Genomic DNA, 23,818 nt, shown 5'->3' with positions numbered 1-23,818 from the left:
ATCGGTAGAAAAACTCTTTTAATCAGGGTTGTGCTTGGCTAACATCAGGGCGATCCAACATCCAAAAGACAATTATTTGGAAACAAATATGTACAGTACCAGTCAAAAGTTTGGACACACCCAGTGAATTAAATGAGTGAAGTGTGTCCAAACCTTTGACTGGTACTGTACATTTACAGTACATCTCTTAATTATTTGATCATTGTTTGGTATGCATGTAGGGCTTGGTAAGTGTACAGCCCTTTTGTTGACATAAGTAATGTGCAGGCATGGTGAAACCTCTGCAGAATGACTCTCATGAAACAATCAGCAAAATAACTTTAAACAATATAAATATGGAAGACATTAGAAGATCACTAAAACTGGCACTAGGTGTGACTGAGTTGGGTTTGAAGCTTTCACGCCTTTAGAACCCAATAATGTTTCTGAAGATGAAATGGTTCCACAGGAAGAAAGTCAGAACCAAAGTCATGTTTTTGTAGAGAATTTCTGTATAGTCCAGAGTCATGTGTGACTTCCTGTAGAATATATTATGGAATCCATCTGCCTTCAAGGCACTTAGGCTTTAAAACCTTCACAGAGTCTTGCCCCATCCCAAAGTAACCCCTCAACACTAGCCCACGGCAATTCTCCAACCTCTGACTGGAAAGATGTAAGGAATGAAATTACGTCTCTCCAAAATGGCGGCCTGGAGCCACATTTTTAACAGGTTCCACTTCCCCACCGATGACCTCACTGAACACCATGTGACAGTGAGGTTACTCTGGTGGAAAGAGCACATTTCGGTGTCTGGGTTTATCTGATCAGCCAAGGTTAGGGTCAGGGGTCAGGCTGATGGGGAGCAGGTCTCAGCTGAACGACTCTTTGTTGAACTCAAACGTAGTTCCTGAGTAGCGGTCGGAGTTACACAATCTGTGCAAAGTTCTGGAGATGCCTTTAGGTCCACAGCAGAACACCCCCACTCGCTTACTGGTGATCAAACACAAAAGTGATACAGTGTCAACACCACATGAACACAACGCAGCCATGACCTCCCACAGGGATCCAATTGGAAAATGTCTTCGAACGCTGCAAACATTTCACTCACTGCTTATTAGTCTTTCCTATCTCCTCAAAGAGCAACTTCCACCTTGGTCGGCCAATCAGCAGCCGGGAACTTAGGGGCTGGTACCTCTCCTCTGGGATATTCTGGAAAGGGAATAAAGTACAAAAAATATCTAATTAACTTCCTAGTATCATTAACTAGTTACCATTAACCACAGACTAGAGTCAGATTAGCCAAGCCGCAAAACTATTTGTTTTAGGGCGGATGAAAATGCATCTGATCCTGTAACAGGAGTTAAGTTGTACTGGAACTAGAATAACATCAACTGTAGAACATGAACTGCTTTGTTGGATATTAAATGGTCCATTTCTCCTCTGAATCACGAGTCACGAAGAAGAGAAAAAAAAACGTGTCCAATGTACCTTCTTCGCCATGCCGTGTGCTAGCTGGAGGCAGAGTGAAATTGAAAAGTACTACAGTAATAGAACTCCTTCTGGAGGACTCACTTGCTTTGCCAAGTACGAAAGTTTCAAGGGCAGACTGAATTAATAGAAAAGGCTGTCTACAGAACAGTGAACACACACACACACATAATGCACACCCAACTGAAAGCACAACACACAAATGCACACCTGACATTCACACACACGCACACACATACTGTAGCTTCCTTTCAGCCTCGCCAGAGAAAAATGGCATTTAGGGAAAGAAAGAGTGAAAGGGAGACAGTTACATAGAGTGGAGAGAGAGTGTTCTCTGACAGCGCTATAAAAAGGAAGAATAGAAAAACTGAAAGAATACATTCTCCTGCTCCAAACACAAATAAGGTAAAAATGCATGCATATTTGACAGTGGAGGCTTAGACACTTCTATTTCTCCTTCCATGCTTTTCTCCTCCCCCAATTTTCAGTGTACCCTGCCCTCTACTGACTGGATGGAGGAATGAGTGAAGGAAGGAAGGAAGGAAAGAAAGAAAGGAGAAAAGGAAAGAGGGAGTGCATGACTGATGATCCCAAACCACCACCCACTACTACCAATCTGCTCAAAGGACCCTCCATGATCACACGTGGCTGAAACTCAGAGGGTGACTTCCAGAGTGGCGAGGGGATCAATAAAGCCATTAACCACAGGACACATTTGTGACTTGAATGATGCGATAAATGTTCCACTTCTAGAAAATAAAACATGAAAAAAATCCTGCTCCTGTTGTTTCCCAAAATCTTAACCTCAGTAAAAAGGTTACACATTTGATATTGGACTGTATTTATTCTTTTGCTTGTGAAGTTTTAAAAACAAACACAAATCAAAATGCATGTAATGTCATAAGGCACACCTCTGGAATCGTGAAAGTGCCAAAGTAATGCAGCGCTTCTTAAGATTCCAACTGAAAAGTACTGTTGGCTCACAAAGTGACTGCCAGAGGGTCTAATCATATTGACTTCCTCACCTTCAGAAACTTGTGCAAAGGCCAGAGATCTGAGTGAACTAAAATTGACGGCAGAAGAGCAAGAGAACTGAACACTGACAGAGAGGACTGGCATACTGATTAACTGATTGGCTGATTAACCTACCGACTGCTCAATTAAATGTAATTTTATAAAACCCTTTTACATCGGCAGTTGTCACAAAGTGCTTCTACTGATACCCAGCCGGAGACCCCAAAAGGCAAGCAAAAATAGAGTTGATGCACGTTGGCTAGCATAAAGTCTCTAGTAGGGTTGAAACTTAGAAAGAAACCAAAAGAGGAACCAGACTCTGAGGGGTTGCCAATCCTCTGGGTTTGCCAAGAGTACGCCAGCAACTCCACCCCTAAATGGCATTGGAGAGAGAAAATAGCTCCTTAAAAATAGGGGAGAGGGTGTAGCTCCTTAAGTAGTTTAGTTGGTATAGGGTCCAGGTTACAGCTTATGGGTAAAAATAATAAGATGGTGGACCAACTGACTGGCTGACATGCTAACTAACTGACTGACTGACATACCGGCTAACTGACTGGTTAAATGACTGACTGACTGACATACTGGCTAACTGACTGGTTAAATGACTGACTGACTGACATACCGGCTAACTGACTGGTTAACTAACTGACTGACTGACATACCGGCTAACTGACTGGTTAAATGACTGACTGACTGACATACTGGCTAACTGACTGGTTAAATGACTGACTGACTGACATACTGGCTAACTGACTGGTTAAATGACTGACTGACTGACTGACATACTGGCTAACTGAGTGGTTAAATTACTGACTGACTGATCGACCGGTTGAGTCGGCTGACACACTGACAGACAAACATTCAGTTGTTCGGGTGTCCCACCTGAAGTCCGTCAGTCTGGCTAACATACAGTTGAAGGTTCAGATAATCAGGTATGTTCTCCTGCCACAGCTATGGAGAGAGAGACAGAGAGCGGGAGAAACATTAGAGACACAGTCTGTTGTACATTAATGGCAAGCGCTGCTGGGGAAAAACATTTGTACACAAAAAACAAATGTGCACAAAAAATTGGCAACAAACAATTCAGATTTCCTCCCTCTGGGCCGTGGGGTGAGACAGGGATTCAACATGAGTCCCACTCTTTTCAACATTTACACAAATTAACCTGCAAGACCACTGGAAAGGTCTGCAGCTCCCAGCTTCACCCTACTGGACCTACATGGTAATAATATGTTTACTGTTAGCTGATGATCTGAGGCTTCTGTCTCCAACCAGGGAGGGCCAACAGGAGCACCAGATCTTCTACACAAACTCTGTCAGACCTGATACCAAACAGTGAATTTCAGACAGCGAACAAAAATAACCCAAAATTGGCTGAGAGGTCTAGGATCCACCTACCAAGCAGGAATACAAAACGGGATAAACCCCCAGGTCAGACCCAAGTTCAGGCAGCGCTGGCTATCAAACAAGACATACTATGTTGTACGCTGCTCACAAAATGAGGTATGATGCATGATAACAGGAGACATACAGTGAGGGACGAATGTATTTAATCCCCTGCTGATTTTGTACGTTTGCCCACTGACAAAGAAATGATCAGAAATGATTATTTGAACAGTGAGAGACAGAATAACAAACAATAAAATCCAGATGTCCGGATGTGCAGTGAATCTCAATGCCTACCACTAACCCCTACACACGTGCTTGGAGTGCAACCCATGGTCACGTGTTGCTGACAAGTGTCTTCAACATAGTGGCTAAGGGTTTAATAGTCGCAACTATTTTGGGACACACTCTAACTTGAATGATTAAATGAATGGTCCATTATCGCTTATTTAAAAAAGCATGAAATTCTAATTTACAAATCCCTCCTATCATTGAAGATATAAACATAATTGACAATGTACCTTTTAATTTAGGATATATTTTTTTTAATACACAGTATGTGTTACATCTCAAAATCAGATGTAAACAAATTAACGTCATTTCAATAGACCTGCTTATCCATTATTTTGTGTGAAACTGCTCAAAAACAATGCAGTGCCTTATGGGATTCCACTCGGCTAGCTACATGCTAGTGTAGTCTGCATCGCTGTGGACTTGCTCAAAGAGGCCATAGGAGGCTCTAACTAGCCCCTACACCCTACTCCTTTTCACTCCCTCTGCTTTGGGACATTTGTGCAAACGGCGGAGACGCGGGTTGAGGGAGGTGTGGAGGATGAGGACGGAGGAGTTCATATGGGATCTACAGAAAAAGTCAGAGGAGGGATTATGTGAACATGGCTGATAAAGACCACAGGGAAAAACCCTACTAAGTGTAGTCACTAGATGGTGCAATAACCCCAAATGTCAGCCCGTTTAATACAGGCATATAAGAGGCTTTGTGAAAACACCAGCCAGTACACACACCACCACATACATAGAAGGTAGCAAAAAAAAGAAACATCTTATGAAGTCAAGGCGGTAGGTGTCAAATAACGTCTCCGCCTCTGACCTCTGAACCCCCGGGCTGACCTTGCGATGTAAGGCACACAGCAGCTCGGCGAACCAGTAGAAGGACTGCAACTCCCTGCACACCCAAACAAAGTACAGCCTCCTCAGACGGAAACGCCTCCAGCCGTCCCTGAGAGATGCAGACAACACGCGCACACACACACGAACGGGCGCAGTTAGGATTGGAACGTTGGCACACTGGAGTGACAGGTGATCCCTAGTCCGACAGCCACTCACAGCAAGGTGTGCAGCACACAGGCGAACGGTGTGACTCCGATCCCACCCGCCACACACAGACTGACCTCGTAGTTAAACACCTCCTCTGACGGACTGCCAAACGGACCATCCACGTGCAGCCTAAGACACAGTGGGAGGGACCACAATCATCAGACGGACAGACCGGCACACACACACACACACACGTTGTGATATGAAGGCATAAGTGGATTTTAAATGTTCATTAATTGAGGTGACCCCATTGAATGACTTAAAACCAGGATGCACACACACCAACAAGACAAAGAACATGCACTTGGACACACAGTGGCTTCCTATGAGGTCACGCATATAAAAGCAAACAGTCAACATCCTGCATGTTAGTCCCACAGTCAACGAGAAGGAACGATTATGACATAATTATGACAAATAAAACAAACACATAATGGAGGGGAATTCTCATGGCTGAGAGGAATAGAGATCAACCACAGAGATCAAAACCGAGAGAAAGATGGAGACATTAAACAGAAGAAAGGGAAAGATGGAGAAATGAAACAGAAGAAAGAGAAAGATGGAAAGACAGCTAGATGGGAGGGGAAACCGATAGTTAATAGAAAGCTGGAGAGAAAGAGGGAAAGAGTTTTAAAAAGAGAAAAACAGATACGGTGAAAAAGCTAGACAAAATAAGAGACAGAAAAAAAAGACAGACAAGGACAGACAAAAGGAAAGTGGAAGTTAAGATGAAATAGATAGGAAACCAGGAGGCATTAGAGTACAGCCTAGAGACTAGCTCACTTCCCTCTCCATTATCTCTGCACCAGCTGCTCAAACACTTCACCGTACTCTGGAACACACACTGACACACACACTCCCAAAGCTGACGCACACACACACACAACCACACACAATCAGACACCGGCACGACACATACTTCCAGACAGTCATGCGCCATTCCATCAGTTAATCCTAAATAAACAATGATAAACGCTTGATTGTTCTGACCAAAAAAGAAGTGGGGGGTTTTCCTTGATGACAAAACAGTCTTAGTTAGGACTATGTCCTGTCAGACCTAACTAGAAAGAGGGCAATGTAATTGCCAGCTGGTCCGAGCGCAAAACATACACGCTAGTAGATGTGTGCTCTCACACACGCACACACACCTGCGACTATGAACATGTAGACCAGATGGTTTGGTTCAGGTCGGGGGTACTGTCCCAGATCCCTGGCACCAGCAGAATCCACTGACAAAGAAGCAATTAATCACATGCGCACACACGTGCAAAACAGGACTTAAACAAACACACACAGAAACACACACACTAACACACACATAACTCAGGAACGACATGAGGGGGTGGGGTCTTTAGGTGATGATCTTTGCCCTCTGGGTAATTCAGGACCATCGTGGGAAATCCTGTCCGATGCAGAGAGACGACCCGACACACTAACACAAACAAACAAACATTGGGGCGTGTGTGCGTTAGTGTGTTTATTCCTAGATAGCGTGTCTATCCCCTCCCCCCGCTTACCCTCTGAGTTCGGCCTCTCTCAACGAAAACATTAAAGCGGACGCCCCCTCAGTTCGCACTGACTTTCCAAGGACTACCAGCACGTTACTACCGCTACTTCTCCTTACACAAGCACCCACACTGACACACACACGGTCGGACCTACTTTGGATATCTCCTCTGCTGCACCATGGGTAGGATCTCTGACTCGGCTCTCGGATCAGGAAGCAACAGCTCAGCAAAACGTTCTGAAGGAGAGATAATAGGAACGGCAAAGGAGGGATGAGACTGGAGGTTGGAGATGAACACAGAGACAAGGGGATGATAAGAACACAAACCACATGGTTGTGGCTGACTGACTGGTGAGGAGAGTGGATTAATTTGTTTGGCCCCTGAATGGTGCAGCTGTAAAGCCACTGCCTAACAGTTGCCTGTGTCATTGTGAGACCAGGGAGCAGCACTGTTGGAGTTGCGCGGTTATCCCATGGAGTGTAATGCGTTTGGCCAGCAACTTCCTGGTTGGAAGGGTTAGCCATCAAATATGGTCACCTTGCCTAGTAGCGCTTTGTACGCCTGTGAGATCAATCAAGGTAGAAGGGCAGAGAAATTGTTCCCTCACGCGTTTAAGGATTCTGGTGAATTTCCTGGTTGTGCAAGCAGAATGGCATCGGATGTGATTCAGAGGAAACATCTCTACAGCAACTGTTCAGAGTCTGCACTGAAGTTGGACCTTAATAACAAATTGGAGTTTGGGAGAAAAACTGGGTAGAAGTAAAGTTTTTTTTTTTTAAACATTGGGAAAATAATGCACATCACCCACCCTCCCAAAGCTGTCACAGAAAGGGCCTCACTCTGGGCTAGGATATGACTCATATCACACCAGATCAACAACTGTCCACTAGGGTTTGCAAGATATTTAAAAGACCTGCCCAGTGTTTACAGATTTCTATGAAACATCACCACTAGTGACTAGCTTTTTCTTCCAAAAATGTAAAGGTACACCTCTAGACATTATTTGGAATATTTTTGTAGTCTCCCTAAGTAAGTATAAGCAATTGGAGGTGTTTCAGTGATAATTATTCACCAAGGTAGCATTTTGGAAATTTCAAAAATGCTAACTTATTAATGGATTGAGCCTTCTATCTGATATAAAAAATGAATGGAGTCATGTTTTGTAGCATTGACTGTGGCCTTTGTGTTTTACAGATTGCTCGATCACACTGGTGGGTAGACACAGTTGTCCTTGTTTAAGAGACTTTGTAAAGACTACATCCTTTCCAAAACAGAGAATTTTCCGTAGCTAGCTAGCAAGCTTGTCTTCTTGAGATTATAAAACAATGCTTCTGATGATTCTTCATTACAGGAAGAGCTGGACATTACTAGAAATTCAGGATATTGTGGATTGCTTACAACCAGCAAATGTAGATGGCCCAGTTTCAGCACCATGCTGTGAATTGCCTCATTATTTCTGATAATATAGTCAGAAATTGTTTTAAGTGCATGTTTTAAGCAGACCGAACCGGCTTCTGTTTTCAGATGGATAAGTCTCTCTCACTTCCATCAGCATGAATAAGTGGCGTGGCCCTCTACTCAATGGCATCGACAAACAACGGCGAAATCCCTGCAGTATCCTGGTGGTTTGAATTCTATACTTCTCACTATTTCCGGTCAGGTGAGAAAACAAGTGGTGAATAGCCTGGTGAATAGCGTTGTGCCATCTAACTTGTTGTAAAATGTCTAGAGAATATTTGAGCCAATAAGACCAACACCTGAACCTCATTTGTGCCTCCTGAACCTCATCCTTGAGATAACAACCTTCAGAATGTAGAATGTCACCATTGTGGACCAAAAATAGCTTTATTTAAAACTAAAAGATCCAAATATCTGCCTTTTTTAATCAACTGTCATAATACCACTGGTCATTTGCAGCATTTTTACAGTATGACATAATGAAAACAAAGATGTTTTAACTAACAAGGGAGGGGGTGTGAGATTGTATAACACAAAGATTAGTAACCTATCAGAAGGGAGATCACAGAGGTTTGGTTTCCTTGAATGTGAAAGCGTCTGTAAAACATAAGATATATATTATTTAGTATGTATGTGTGTGTGTGTGTGTGAGAGAGAGAGAGTTTGTGTATGCCTGCGTCATGGAAAAAATGACTTCTCAGTTGCTGACTAGAGAGAGAAGAGAAAAGCAGCCGGCAGAGTAACAATGGTGGAGCAATGTTATTAAATCTCAGGCCACGGAAGCCTCCGGAAATGGATTCTACCAAGGTACAGTGAGACGGGAAGATAAAACCAATCCCCCCCCACTCAATTTTGTCATGGAACAGGCTGTCCCAGGTCCATAGGATGGATGTGAGGACATTCAGTGTGTGTGTGTATGTGTGTGTTGAGCATGTTTTCTCACCAGTCCAGTCTCCAACCACCCTGAGATGTATACCAAATGTTTCTTTCTTCTCTGTGGGACACTGTAAACACAATCACAGACAATGAGTCATACACACACACACACCCTGCCTCAGCCTGCTGTGGGGGGGGGGGGGGGGGGGGGGTAGAGAAGAGACACCCCTGAGGGCAATGTGTGTGTTGAGGAGGGAAGAGGTTAATCTCCTATTCCACAACAAGAATGTAACTCCTGGATAATAGGTAAAGAACTGTAAATGATGTGCGAGGACTTTGAAGTGTCAAGTGTCAATCTATCCACCCCCCGGCCCTCACATCAACAGAGAACAGTACAGAGAGTGGCAGAAAGAGAGGGAGAGAGAGAGAGACAAGAGGAAGGGAGGGAGGCCTCAAAATTAGAACTTCACGTTTTTTAAGGAGTACAAAGTTAGGCTACATGTGAGATGAGTAGTGTCATGTTTTAAGTATGTAAAAAGAAAGCATGGTGCTCTGATGTGACAAAACCCTGCGTGCCATAAAGCAAGCCTTACCTTAGTGGTTCACCCCCAAAAACACAGTCTTTCAACTTTCTCTTGAAAGTTATTTGATTATTTTTCACAAATCCTCCCAATGTTTGCCCAATTTTCTTCTATCCCTAGTTTCCTGAAGTCCAATTTGTGCTTACCTTGTCACAGCAATTCAAGGCAGGTTTGGGAGAGTCAAAGGACATTCACTGGCTGAGAAGCACGATTGAGCTTGCAGGTGCTCTGTCTAAAACTAGAGCGAAGTGAGCCACTCAGACAAGCCACCCTTGTCTGACAACAACAGTACAGCCAGGGGGATGGTGCTGAACACCCCTGAATTGTCAGTATCCCACAACCAGGATTGGAACACCTGGTCGTAAAGACACAGCTGTGCTGTTCCACTAAGGAGACCCATTTGAAACTTGTCAGAAGTGTCCCGCTAAACTAGCTACATGAGCAAAGAACTTATAGTTAGGTTTTTCAGCTCAGTGATATTGCTGTGGTTTTTGAGTTGCTCTGATATCACATGAATGCGGTATCTTACACAAACAACTATTTTACCCAAAATACAGACTCAAAAACAATTAACAGGAGTGTTATTTAATTTGGGAAAGAGAAACATAAAGCAACTTACCGCAGTCAAAGTGAAAGGATGATTTTCAAACGATGACACACTTGGACAGTTCAGAACTATGTACTGAAAAAAGAAGACAGCAATTGATGAACAGAGAAAAAGAGAAGGAAATTAATTTCTACAATGTGAAGAGCTAGTCTATTCATGACTGGTGCTAGATTCCAAACCATTTCATTACAGCAATAAATATTACAGTTATATAAGTAATACAGTGAGAATGTATATACACTACCAGTCAAAGTTGTTAGAACACATCCAGTTTTTACTGAATTCACACAATTGAATGTCTAAATGTACTCTGAAATTAAAGCACAGGAAAACAATCAACTAGAGACAACATAGAAATCATAACATAGTTTTAACAAAATGTTATCTACATTTAGGACTCAAAGTAGCAAAGTAGCCTTTTTTCAGGGTTTGTAAGTAATCACCAAAGTTGGGACACCTGTAAGAATTGTTAGCATCAACTTTGAAGGCTTATTTTACTTCCACTGGTGCTGACCAGCAGCACGTTGGAACCCCATTGCTTGTTCCCTGAAAGAGGCCTTTTTTTATAACTCTGAAATGAACATTATGTAAACCCAAACTTTATTTTTCAACCTTTGACATTATCCCACTTACCTTAGTACAATTTCTAATTCAGTTCTAACTTGAACTGCTTACATTTCTATAAAAACTGGAAAAATGGGGTCATTCTAAAACTTTTGACCAGTAGTGCATATTATTGTGTTTATTATAAATAATACAGTAACATAAGTAAAAAGGCAAACATGGAAAGTTTAAATGTGATTGTATCATTCTGAATTACTGTATATTAACCCAATCATAACTGTCGTTCCATCAGTATAACTACAAAATCTATATTATTTATACTTTCACACACACACACACACACACACAATATATAATCTGTCCAATCTACAGACTCGACCTGAAAACTTTTTGTGATTAGTACTTACCTGTCCTGGGTGGGCCTTAAAGTCCTTCTTCAACATGCGCAGCTCAATGACATCACATGGATGCCTGACGACTGTAACTATGGTGACTGGGGAGTTGCTCCGAATGTAGCGATACAGCCTTTCAGCGCAGTATAGACACAGAGGACCAGACACCCATAGCCAGGTCTACACACACACACACAATTAACCTAATTACATCTCTAACCTTTACCCCAGCTATATTCTATTGGTACAAGTGAGGAACAATACATTTAAACTGACTTGCGTGTATTCACACACAGTCCAGGTGAGGTTAAGTTTTATGAAATAACACTAGCACTTAACAAGATATTCCACAGAGGTCTTCATCAGCACTACCCTGCCTCCAACATCCAAATTAAAATTCAATCTCTCTCTATAACTGTTAACACTCTGACTTCTACTTCTGTCCCCTCTCTAGCCACCATCAAAGACAAGAAATCCTGACCGACAGACACACACACGGATACTGTATACAAAGACACACGCAGACACACACACCTCAGGTGAGTTGGGCTGGAATCGAGCCTCCTCCTTGCAACTCCTCCCATCTCCAAGAGCCTGTCCTGACTCCTCCCTTGTCGGGTCAGGGCTCGACTGATTGGCTCTGAGGCAGCCAGGGGGGTGGGCTTCAATGTTGGTCTGATACTTTAGAGCCCCCCTTTTGGACAAGAAAAAGGTTGAAGATGAAGAAGACGAAGTCAATAACGACGATGATAAAGACTGGGATAGAAAGTTCGGCCTCTGACCACTGCGATGGTTCTTCACTCGAATGCAGGAGTTGTTTTGTGCATGGTTAACCTGGGGCAGTAGAGTGGACTGACAGTGTTACTATGTGTGTTATCCCAAGACAGGAGCTGAGGTGGACAGTCCAACACCACACTCAGTCCAGACTAACGCGACAGCAACAGATTTCACCCCATACATTCCCATACTCAACCCTGGGAAAACACAGCCAATGGGGACCTTCCGTTACGACCAACCGGACAGACTGTTGGAAACACTGTCATGCCCAAAGGCCCGAGGGAACTCACCCGAGCACATGCAGCATCAGAATGACGTAGAAGACTACGAAAAGGTTGTGGGTGTGCCAGAATATCTCATAGTTGGACACCCTGAAACACAGAGCACATTCCACAAACACACAATGATGTCTCCATGTATGAGTTGACCACAGGGTCTTGTCAGCAGCAGCAATCGACTGAAACAGTCAACCTGTCATAAATCCTGTAAAACCTAGCGGCAAAATGTGACATTCATTAAGGTTTCCATTCATTTATTATAGTGGGCCCACAGCATTTCCTGACCAAATGTATGTCCTGTATACAGTGTACATAAAGAGTGTACACAGGACATTGGACACATATTTCACATTTTCACATCAGTGTTTTTCCTTATACAGGAACGCAATCACTTCCCCCTAGAACGGTTTGAATACACTTTTAACATCAGGTTCTCCCTACAATACTTCACCCTCTAAACACACACACACCATGAACTACGGCCTGAGCGGGTATCCCTCTGATCCTACGTTGAATTACAACAGGCAGGGCAGAGGAGGCCACAACCAGGAGACCCTCTAAATCAAAGGCCTAAACTCCTCCCTGCCACCTCCTGTGACCTCAGTAATGACAGGGGTCTGCCCCTGGGGTCACGCTGTTAATGGGCCCCTTTATCTTGGCCATCTATGACAGAGGCCTACAAACAGGGCTATCAGATGCTATGTCCTGGGAACTAGAAGTCTGAATCTGAACACACACGTGATCCTATTTTAGACAAGCCGGGCGACTGATAATGATGATGATCATTAAAATCCTTACAGAGGCCCCCATCATTTCTGTGTTGTGGAGAACTTGGATGGAATCAGGTAATCACAGGATTCAGCAGAAGAAAAAAAATATATATATAATTCTAATATAGTCCCGTTATATGACCACCGCATTTTGCCTAACTCCAAAAGTGTTGCCAATCTGGAATAATACTGAGCTCTGCGTGCAGTACATGTGTTTTAGCTCAGTGGTTGTTTCGAAGTGCGGACTTAATTGAAACTCACTGCTTGACATTAGGCCTACTGTTGTGAAAAATTTCGATACGCCCTTCCATTAAATCTATTTAAGAATGAACATGAAACGCATACTTTATGTTTGCGAACTGTAGCACGGGAGCGCGCTGCCAGATACCGCGAGCTCCTTCCAACAAGTCTACCTCGGTCTACCCGCGTGTTGACTCGTTCCGTAACCCGCAGTTGCTAAAGTTACATCCACCGGGCAGACGGGTTCACAGTAATACAATATTGCTTAGATTAAGGGAGTGTGGGTTGCGGGCGCGTTGAATTACATTGATAGTTTTTTTCCCAATACCCCTAATCTATGAGAACTAAATCTCTCAAAGTAAACTACATTCCAGGTGCCAAGCCTGTGCATCTGTCATTTGCTGGTTTAGGGTCGGGTGCAGCCTTAAGAATGTCACTTTATCCATAGTTTTGTGGTTGCGAATGGATTATTTTGAATTACATGCCTTTGTGGGTTTAAGAAAAACAGCTGACCTGCGTACAACTACTGCCTTGGGTGTTTATATGCAGGTGTGATATTAAAATCATTATTGGACTAAAAAATACTACTGATTTCATAGGTCCCTACTTACCTTATACAGTAGGAAGAGGCAGTAAACATCAGGAAGAGGATGAGGACCAATAGGACTCCAGTGATTCCTGGGACTACCGACCACCCACCAATCAGTCGTCACGTCATTAATCAACCAGAGAACAGAGTCGTCACGTTATAAATCAGATACCAGAGACAAACGGCATCTATCCATCAATGAAATGTTCAAAATCTCAAAATGTGTCTTCCTTGCGAAAGCGCAAGCAAACGTTTTTGTAAAAGAAAATACAGAATAACTCTCATTACTACACAACATTGCATCAGTGGTTTTGAGCAGACTTCACTGTGGGTTTTAAACGTGACACCTGGCTCAGCCTGGTTTAAAACAAATTCAATCAACATCCATACAGAACATGCCTACTGGGGTCTGACAGTGAAATTGAACCTTGACTGATGGTAGTTTTAGCTCTCTGGATTCCCAGGAAGTGAACAAGACAATGTGTTATGTTTCAAAGGATGGTTGGAAGGGGAGAAGAATGTGTTTGGAGTGGGTGTGTTTGTGCATATGTTTGTTGGATTGTATTTTAATTGTTATGAGGAACGGTTGATTTAGACTATTTCAGTAAGGACATTTTGGGAATGTGAGGACCTTTTAGGCTTGGGTTTATGGGTTTCAATGGGGTTTAGGGTTAGAATGAAGGTTAGGCAGTAATGTTTTAGGGGTTAGGGTTAGGTTATTTATGTTTAGGCATGAAAGGTAGCTTCTTGAGGTTAGGGTTAGATAAAGTTTTACATTTGGGGTCGGTTTTGCGGATACAGATTGAACCTAGGACTATCAATCCAGCCCTAAGGGTTATGGGCTGGGATTCAGATTTTTTTATTATTAAGCATGCTAAATCTCCGGTCTCCACTTCAAATGCAATTCTGTCATGCGTGTGTATGGTGTCTATTACTGGCAGACGGACAGAACTCCTGTCCTGTTGGCAAAACGCCACCTTAATCACAAACACATTAATCAGTTTACGGTTTCCCTGGTAATACATATGGAACCCTGATCAACAATCTCAATGTGGCCCTAGGCTAGGAAACCCACATGAGAACCAGGCTAGTTAATATCAGAGGACACACAGACTCACCTGTAGTCAGAATGATGAGCCTAGGATCCTGGTGAAACACAACGGGAGGTTAGCGTGTGTGTACGCGTGTGTTTGTGTGTAACTGTGTGCTAGGTCTGCACTAGAATTCCTATAAAAGTCAGTTTTCATCTATTTAAGTGAGGACCATTTGGTATATGATTTTTTTAAGGCTTGTGATCAAGTTCAGAGTTAAAATTATGGGTTAGGTATAGGGATTGGATTTAGGGTAATGTTTAGTTTAAGATGAGGTTAATGTTGAGTTTAGTTTTAGCTTTACATGTTAGGGAAAATATATTATATATTGTAGACATTTGTTGTTGTAAGTGTCGGCCCTCCCTTTGAGCATGAGAGTAGTGGCTCACATGATTTACACAGCACTATCAGACATAAGTCCAATTCTCAAAAACACTGAATAGTGACTTTTTTCCACAAACCATAACAAATAAAAGACGTATAAAACATTTGGTCTGACAAGCTACGAAGCAAAATGCATAATTTTAACCCCAACCAATAGTTCTTATTAATCCAATGCAAGACGGTAGCAGTACAGATGTAAAATAGAACTTTACAGTTATTGAAATTAGACATTTCCCAAAATACAGCTGAAACAATAATAAGGTAACGCTTAAATAATTAAGCATCACGGTATCTATTGCAAAACCTGTAATCACACAGAAGAATGCAGTCCAAAATTGGTGAGAAACACACGTTAGCTTATAATACTGCACATACAGTACCCATAAGAAACTGAGATCTGGTTTGTGTGTGTGTGTGTGTGTTACCTCTCCCTTGTAGCGAGCAACATTGAGAGAAGGGAAGTCTTCGGAGTATCGGACACTGAAGTTGACTATGTTAGCCAGATGAGCCGACACGTGAACAGCTAGACAACATAACACAACACAGCGTCACAACACAAATCATTTTTGCACACATCTCCTTGTCTATTTAGTCTACATCCTCCTGAGTCACTGAGCGACACAAACACACACACAAACACACTCTGACATCATGGCTTAAACATGCAGCTCTCCAACAGCTGATAATGGCAGGGGGTAATTATGAGACACAGGGGCCGTTTGTGCTATCTCTCTCCTCTATTTTCAGCCTCTCCTTTCTTCCTCCCCTTTCTCTCTCTCTCTATTCCTCCCATTTCCCTCCATTCTCTCTCTCTCTGTCTCTCATTTTTCTTCATTGTTCTCTGAGTGTAATTGGTTGGGTCAGGAGTCTGGAACTCTGCAATAAGAACATTACATCTCCACAGCCAGGAAACAGCCTGGGGAGAGGGGAGGAGTGGTGGTGGGGGGGACATGGAGTGGAGAGGGAGAGAAAAGAAGATGAGGGTGAGGGAGGAGAGGAGAGGGAGAGCAGGGGTTAAGAGAGGAAGGAGACCTGGGAGAGACCAGCTCCCATGACGTCAGTGAAGCAGCTGTGTCTCTCTCTCTCACACACTCACACACACACACACACACAAATGCAAAGAAACACCCACAGCCCTGTCCTGGGAAAGCTGAGAACTCTGAGAAGCAGACTCCGAATCACCATCATGTCTCAAACCCACACAAACAGACAGACACACAGACAGAGAAACAGACACAGACAGACAGACCTCTATCACATACAGCCACTCCATCAGATGCACGGCTGCCCTGGAATGCATTACCAACCTGGTCAATTTACCAGACCATCCACTGCCCCTGGGTAACACGCGGATCAGTTAAAAGACACACACAATACCTCGACCTGCACATACACATAACTGAATATACGCACCCAAAAAAGAAATACGGAGAGTATCTCGAGACAGGCAAACATTTTTATTCCCTGGATAAAGCTTGGATACACACTCACCAGAAAACACACAAATAGCTACTCCGCAGGCTACGTGGAAGGTCTTGCTCTTGTCCAGGAGCCGCCGGGCCTTTCTGCTTGTCACCTGGTGGGTGTGTGAAGGGGGAGGGGCATAAATCATTCAGACATATCAAACTGTATATTTATATAGCGCGTTGATTACATTAAAACAGCAGAAAGCTGCGGTACAAAATCTAAATATAGCATGACGAAAAAAATACAGTGCTCTCAGTCAAAATATTTTGTTATTTTTAATCTTTTGGATCTATACTCCAAACGATTGAGATTAAAGTTCAGATTCTCAGCTTTAATTAGAGAGAATTTCTGTACATACTGGTTCAGATCACAGTTTTATAACTATTTCAGGGAACCAAAAGTATTGGGACAATTGGCTTGACACGTGTTTTGTAGGTTATGTGTGTTTCGGCACATCATTTGTGAAAGCAGAAGACAGTTGTCAATGTACTGGTAGTTAACTAATCAATAGTTAGCATTAAAGGATGGATAATAAAAGGTTCTCATTCACAATACAACCTCATCTGTGAAATATGGCAGAAGTGATGTTATTAACGGGTATGAATGGCTGCCAATTGAACCGGCTCACGTCTTTCATCAATGATGCAACTGCTGATGAAAAATGGCAGAATGAATTCTGAAGTGTACAGGAAACTGTCACATGCTGAAGTACAAGTGAATGATTCAAACTCATTGGAGGGGCTCCATCATACAGCAGGACAATGACAGCAGAGATACTGCTATAACAACAAAGCAGTTTTTCAGAATTAAAAAGTGGAAGGTTCTGAAACAACTGATGATTGCATCAGTACGGACCTGGTAGAACATTACCAGAGAAGATACCCAGTGTCTGGTGGGGTCAATGAGTCGCAGAGCTCAGGATGTTATTGCATACCAAGGATATATGCAGCGAAATACTAAACATTACTTAATTTGGCCTTTTGGTGCACTGAAATAATGTATAAAATCGGGGACAAGGTACAACCCCATTTCCAAAAAAGTTGGGTTGCTGCATAAAATGTAAAAAAAATAACAGAATGCAATGATGTGCAAAAAAAGTATCCAAGTATTTAATTGAAAATAGTACAAAGACAACGTATCAAAAGTTGAAACTCAGAAATGTCATTGATTTTAGATGGAACCAACACATTTCACAAAAGTTGGGACAGGGGCATGTTTACCACTATGTTGCATATATTGATCAGCATTAATGGTGCCTTCACAGATGTGCAAGTCACCCATGCTATGTGCACCAATTTTGATTAATCAGACCACAGGACAGTTTTCCACTTTGCCTCAGTCCATCTAAAATGAGCTCGGGCCCAGAGAAAGTGTTGGCGTTTATAAATAGCTTCTTCTTTACATGGTAGAGTTTTTATTTGCATTTTTGGATGCAGTGACGTACTGGGTTCACAGACAATGGTTTTCGGAACTGTTCCTGAGCACATGCAGTGATGTCCACTACAGAATCGTATATGTTTTTAATGCAGTGCTGCCTGAGGGCCCGAAGATCACAGCCATGCAATATTGGTTGTCGACCTTGTCCCTTGTGTACAGAGATTTCTCTCTCTTTTAATAATAATATGTACTGTAGATGATGAGATCCCCAAACTCTTTGCAAAATTGTTGTGAAGTTTCTCACACAGTGGTAAACCCCTCCCCATCTTTATTTCTGAAAGACTCATCCTCTCTGGGATGCCTCTTTTTATAAGCAACCATGTTACTGACCTGATGCCAATTTACCTAATTAGTTTTGAGATGTTCCACCAGTTTTTTTTTAGCATTACACAACTTTTCCAGTCTTTTGTCGCCCCAGTCCCAGCTTTGTTGTCTTAATATGTTGTCTTTATACTATTTTCTATTGAATACAGGGTTTAAATGATTTGCACATCATTGCATTCGGTTTTTCTTTACATTTTACACAGCATCCCAATGTTTTTGGAAACGGGATTGTATCTAAATAATGAAACCAATATGTACACAAATAACCTCATAATATTTGTCAGATTTCAAAAATGTTTGGCGTACAGAGGTAAAAGAAGAAACAAACATTTGCTGTCCCAATACTTTTCAAATAACATTAATCAAACTACCGAATGAACACACACACACACACACACCCACACATACACACACATACACACATACATACACACACTCACACACACACACATACACACACCCGCATTCACACACACATACACACGCATTCACACACACACACACACATACACACGCATTCACACACACACACATACACACGCATTCACACACACACACCTACACACGCATTCACACACACACACACACAATGAAGTCACGTGTATTTCCCTCCGTACCCTGTGGGATCCTCTGAGGCAGGTGAGGAGAGTGCGGCACATGGGCAGCAGCACCAGACAGCAGTTGAGGTTCAGCACAGACGCAGATGCTCTGCTAATACACAGCCCCAGCTGGAGAACACACACATGCACACAACCGAACACAGTTACAACTCAGGTGCTGTTAACTAGAAAAAATGAACATCATTCTAATACTGACTCTTTCCTCCCCCCTCCCCCCACTAAACACACACAAACACACACACACACACACACACACACACACACACATACACAAAGACATCTCTCTATCAACACTCAAGGCCTCCAGGATTAACACTGCACCTCGACATTCTTCATTCCCACACACACACACAAACTCAGACAGGAGCTGTGTGTCATACAAAAAACAGCTGACAGCAAACCAGAGAAGGGAGTGATCCGATATCCTCAATTGTGTACACTCACAGTTGTATGGCTGAATGAGATAAGGACTCTTTTGTAGGGGGTTTGTATTAAATCTCACCATCAGCGAGCTAAGAACCAAGTCCCCCTCAATACAAAGGCTATTCCACACACCTCTATCTCTTTGCACCATCTCTCTCAGAGCATGGCTCTCTCGCACGCGTGCGTGAGTGTGTGTATGTGAGTGTGTGTGTGTGTGTGTAAATCTGCTACCAGCTTCGCATTCATTCAGAGGCCTGTGACATGCCCACACTTGTCCCTTCTAAAAGTATGAAGGGCTCCCACACTTTAAAGACATAGCCTGTGTGTGTGTGTGTGTGTGTAGGGTTAGGGTATAACCGCCCCTCAGATAGATGTGCCAGACTTATTTGGCACCAGAGTCTTTCCTGGTGAGGTGGTGGGGTCTGGACAACTCTTGGTCCTGGTTATGAACACTACCAACGATATCACTGAGTTAAACTAAAGAAAGGTGACCAGATTCCCATTCCCTTGGTCCTGGTTATAAACACAACCAGCAATACCACTGAGTTCAACTAAAGTAAGGTGACCAGATTCCCATTCCCTTGGTCCTGGTTATGAACACAACCAGTGATACCACTGAGTTAAACTAAAGTAAGGTGACCAGATTCCCATTCCCTTGGTCCTGGTTATGAACACAACCAGCGATACCACTGAGTTAAACTAAAGAATGGTGACCAGATTCCCATTCCCTTGGTCCTGGTTATGAACACAACCAGCAATACCACTGAGTTAAACTAAAGTAAGGTGACCAGATTCCCAAAACATCCATCCAGTCATCTGCAGTCCAGTTAGGAGCCGTTGTTTCTGCTGAAACAGTGAGGTTGTTTGTGCCATGATTACAATGCATCACTAATCGAAATTGCTTATAAAAGTTCTGCGGAAGCAGAAGAGTTTGGCATAGGGATGTGTGAATATTATTACAGGCAATTCAGTTGAAACTAAAGCGTCTGATAATTGAAATGCCAGCTAGAGAGACTTCCGGGTGAGACCACAGCCACAGACCGGCTGCGGAAAACTGAGATATCTGGTCACCCAGAGGTCAAGCACAGATTTGTGTTAGTGTGATGGTAAATAGCAAAATAAAAGAAGAACATCACAGTTGTAATTATTTAAAAGCAGTTACATTGGTGTGCCCAACATTTGTCCCAACATTTCAATTGCATTAGTTTCATTGCTGAGGGCAAGGAACATCAGTAACCCAAAGTGGTGACCCCGAACACCTTGTGACAACAATTACGCCAAGCTCACATGAGTGTGCATGTCACATTCCAGAGCCTCAACTGGACATCACAAAGTCACTTGGCTCCATTCAGTGTCTTTATAGAAACATCAGCTCCTGAATAGGATACATTGCCTTTGAAAATGATGTTCTGTGATCATGTTATAGAGGAGTATAGGATAGATGTCTTACCCCAAGCATCTTGTGAAGGTAGTGGTACTGCTGGCCATAGTAATAACACAGAAACGTCCTCATGAACAACCAGGTGTTCCCTCCCAGCCATAGCAACTAACACACACAAACACACACACGAATGTCAGAGATGAAGATGATAATAAAGTATAAATAATTACAATGATTTATATAAAGAGGATTTATTATCATTCATAATGACAACATCAAACCACGACCGCATCACTATGTTCAAGGGTTCCTTTCAGTAGGCAAATAGATTGTTAATTTCAAAAGCTCCGCTTTTCTTCAAAATAGTTTAAACGTGTAATAACAGCGTAATGCTATTATAACAGGCTCGTCTCGGGATTACGTTCTTAATCTTACGAGAACAAAGTGCTTTCCTCCCTCGTTCGCCACCCAACTCCGCACTGACAAAGCCATGTTTCAGCTGCTCCAACTGCAGCCAACTTGTCCAGTTTGGAAGTTAACGCGAAATCCTTTTTATTTGACTCCGAATCTCCTACCACCGAGTGACAAACCCTTGTCTTCGCGGATTACTCCTGATAACATAGCATTGTAATCTTATGCATATTTATGGGAGGCATTTTAGTCCTTGTGTCCTTGTGCACAGCGTGGAGTATTTTGTCACCGGTGAACTAGTCGGTCAATTTCTCTTCCTCTCTCTCTCCCACTCTCTCTCTCTCTCTCCCTCTCTCTGTCCGATTAGGGCGCCACTACACACTGCAGGCTCGTGGGGGTACTTTTGCATGAATTTTAAAACTGTCCTGTATGGTTCTGCGGTTAAATCGTGATGCCGATGGTATGGGTAAAGGAAGTCTTAATAACATAACTCAATGGGAGGGAGTCGGGGCCCGGAAATTGGCACCCCTGAGTGAGCCTATCAATGTTAAGCACTCAACAGACCTCAACAAATGGACTTTAAATTATGTCCAGACTATTTGCTGAAGTGTACAAAAAGTAAGCAATTACCATGATTGTTTACTTTTGTGGTTTTTTTTCTCTTTCATTCACCAACACAATCAATTTTGGCCAATTATTTTCACACAGGTATATGATTATAGTCATAAAATTAAACATATATTTTGCCTCAGACTCAACCTCCCGTCTCTGACCTGGGCTATAGAGACTTTCACTAACGTCTCAGGCTATATTTTCTGATTGTCTTGTCTGTTCATTAAAAAATAATATTGTTTTCATTATATTTTTTGACTGTATTTCTCTAGAATTATTTTGTTTTAGGCGACAATGTTCACAATGGCTAGTTATTGGGCATCATATAGAACATGAAATCACTACATACATTCAGACACATATTTTAGAAAAATAATAGAAATGTAAAAGTTCAAGTAATTGACTTGTAGTGTACTGTTTGTGCTCATAGTACAGAAAATAAGGTAGCCAGCAATGTAGTCATATGAGGTTACAGTACGTGAACTATTTTAATTTCTAAACATCTGAACAATTGATATACAGTGGGGAGAACAAGTATTTGATACACTGCTGATTTTTCAGGTTTTCCTACTTACAAAGCATGTAGAGGTCTGTCATTTTTATCATAGGTACACTTCAACTGTGAGAGAAGGAATCTAAAACAAAAATCCAGAAAATAACATTGTATGATTTTTAAAGAATTAATTAGCATTTTATTGCATGACATAAGTATTTGATACATCAGAAAAGCAGAACAAAATATTTGGTACAGAAACCTTTGTTTGCAATTACAGAGATCATACGTTTCCTGTAAATCTTGACCAGGTTTGCACACACTGCAGCAGGGATTTTGGCCCACTCCTCCATACAGACCTTCTCCAGATCTTTCAGGGTTTGGGCTATCACTAGGCAATACGGACTTTCAGCTCCCTCCAAAGATTTTCTATTGGGTTCAGGTCTGGAGACTGGCTAGGCCACTCCAGGACTTTGAGATGCTTCTTACGGAGCCACTCCTTAGTTGCCCTGACTGTAAGTTTCGGGTCGTTGTCATGCTGGAAGACCCAGCCACGACCCATCTTCAGTGCTCTTACCGAGGGAAGGAGGTTGTTGGCCAAGATCTCGTGATACATGGCCCCATCCATCCTCCCCTCAATACGGTGCAGTCGTCCTGTCCCCTTTGCAGAAAAGCATCACCAAAGAATGATGTTTCCACCTTACTTCACAGTTGGAATGGTGTTCTTGGGGTTTTACTCCTCCTTCTTTTTCCTCCAAACACGGCGATTGGAGTTTAGACCGAAAAGCTCTATTTTTGTCTCATCAGACCACATTACCTTCTCCCATTCCTCCTCTGGATCATCCAGATGGTCATTGGCAAACTTCAGATGGGCCTGGACATGCGTTGGCTTGAGCAGTGGGACCTTGCGATTTAAATCCATGACGGCGTAGTGTGTTACTAATGGTTTTCTTTGAGACTGTGGTCCCAGCTCTCTTCAGGTCATTGACCAGGTCCTGCAGTGTAGTTCTGGGCTGATCCCTCACCTTCCTCATGATCATTGATGCCCCACAAGGTGAGATCTTGCATGGAGCCACAGGCCAAGGGAGATTGACTGTCATCTTCAACTTCTTCCATTTTCTAATAATTTCGCCAACAGTTGTTGCCTTTTTTAGATTCTGTCTCTCACAGTTAAAGTGTACCTATGATAAAAATGACAAACCTCTACATGCTTTGTTAGTAGGAAAACCTGAAAAATCTGCTGTGTATCAAATACTTGTTCTCCCCACTGTAGGCCTAGCCTGCAGTAGGTTTAGGTTTGGCTGTAGGTTACTTTAAGGCCAACGTCCCTTAC

The 23,818-nt window shown here is 42.6% G+C and overlaps 1 protein-coding gene and 1 long non-coding RNA gene across 7 annotated transcripts; one reads left to right on the top strand and one right to left on the bottom strand.

Annotated features, from left to right (window-relative positions):
- Positions 1-7: 7 nt before the first annotated feature.
- Positions 8-21,674, bottom strand: LOC105024065 (NADPH oxidase 4). Of its 6 annotated transcripts, none has more exons than XM_010893721.3 (18): positions 21,405-21,674; positions 21,039-21,134; positions 19,163-19,273; positions 16,809-16,893; positions 15,743-15,840; positions 14,961-14,988; positions 13,865-13,937; positions 12,256-12,336; positions 11,723-11,882; positions 11,204-11,368; positions 10,245-10,307; positions 9,112-9,172; positions 6,865-6,946; positions 5,212-5,331; positions 4,996-5,104; positions 3,364-3,432; positions 1,088-1,188; positions 8-969 (listed from the first exon to the last, which is right to left on the bottom strand). In XM_010893721.3, exons 1-18 carry the CDS (start codon positions 21,459-21,461, stop codon positions 849-851), a joined length of 1,680 nt encoding a protein of 559 aa, XP_010892023.2. In that variant the 5' UTR covers positions 21,462-21,674; the 3' UTR covers positions 8-848. The 6 variants fall into 6 exon arrangements, with proteins under 6 accessions (XP_010892023.2, XP_019906144.2, XP_019906171.2 ...); XM_020050585.2 differs by having other exon boundaries at positions 13,865-13,931; XM_020050612.2 differs by lacking the exon at positions 12,256-12,336.
- Positions 6,546-14,318, top strand: LOC105024064. The gene is made up of 3 exons (XR_829017.3): positions 6,546-8,975; positions 11,643-11,727; positions 13,853-14,318. It is a non-coding gene; the product is annotated as an uncharacterized LOC105024064 (long non-coding RNA).
- Positions 21,675-23,818: the final 2,144 nt, after the last annotated feature.

This window comes from Esox lucius, chromosome 1, assembly GCF_011004845.1.
Source record: "Esox lucius isolate fEsoLuc1 chromosome 1, fEsoLuc1.pri, whole genome shotgun sequence".
Classification (NCBI taxonomy): domain Eukaryota; kingdom Metazoa; phylum Chordata; class Actinopteri; order Esociformes; family Esocidae; genus Esox; species Esox lucius.
Note: the sequence above shows the minus strand (reverse complement) of the source record. Positions and strands in the feature narration are given on the sequence as shown.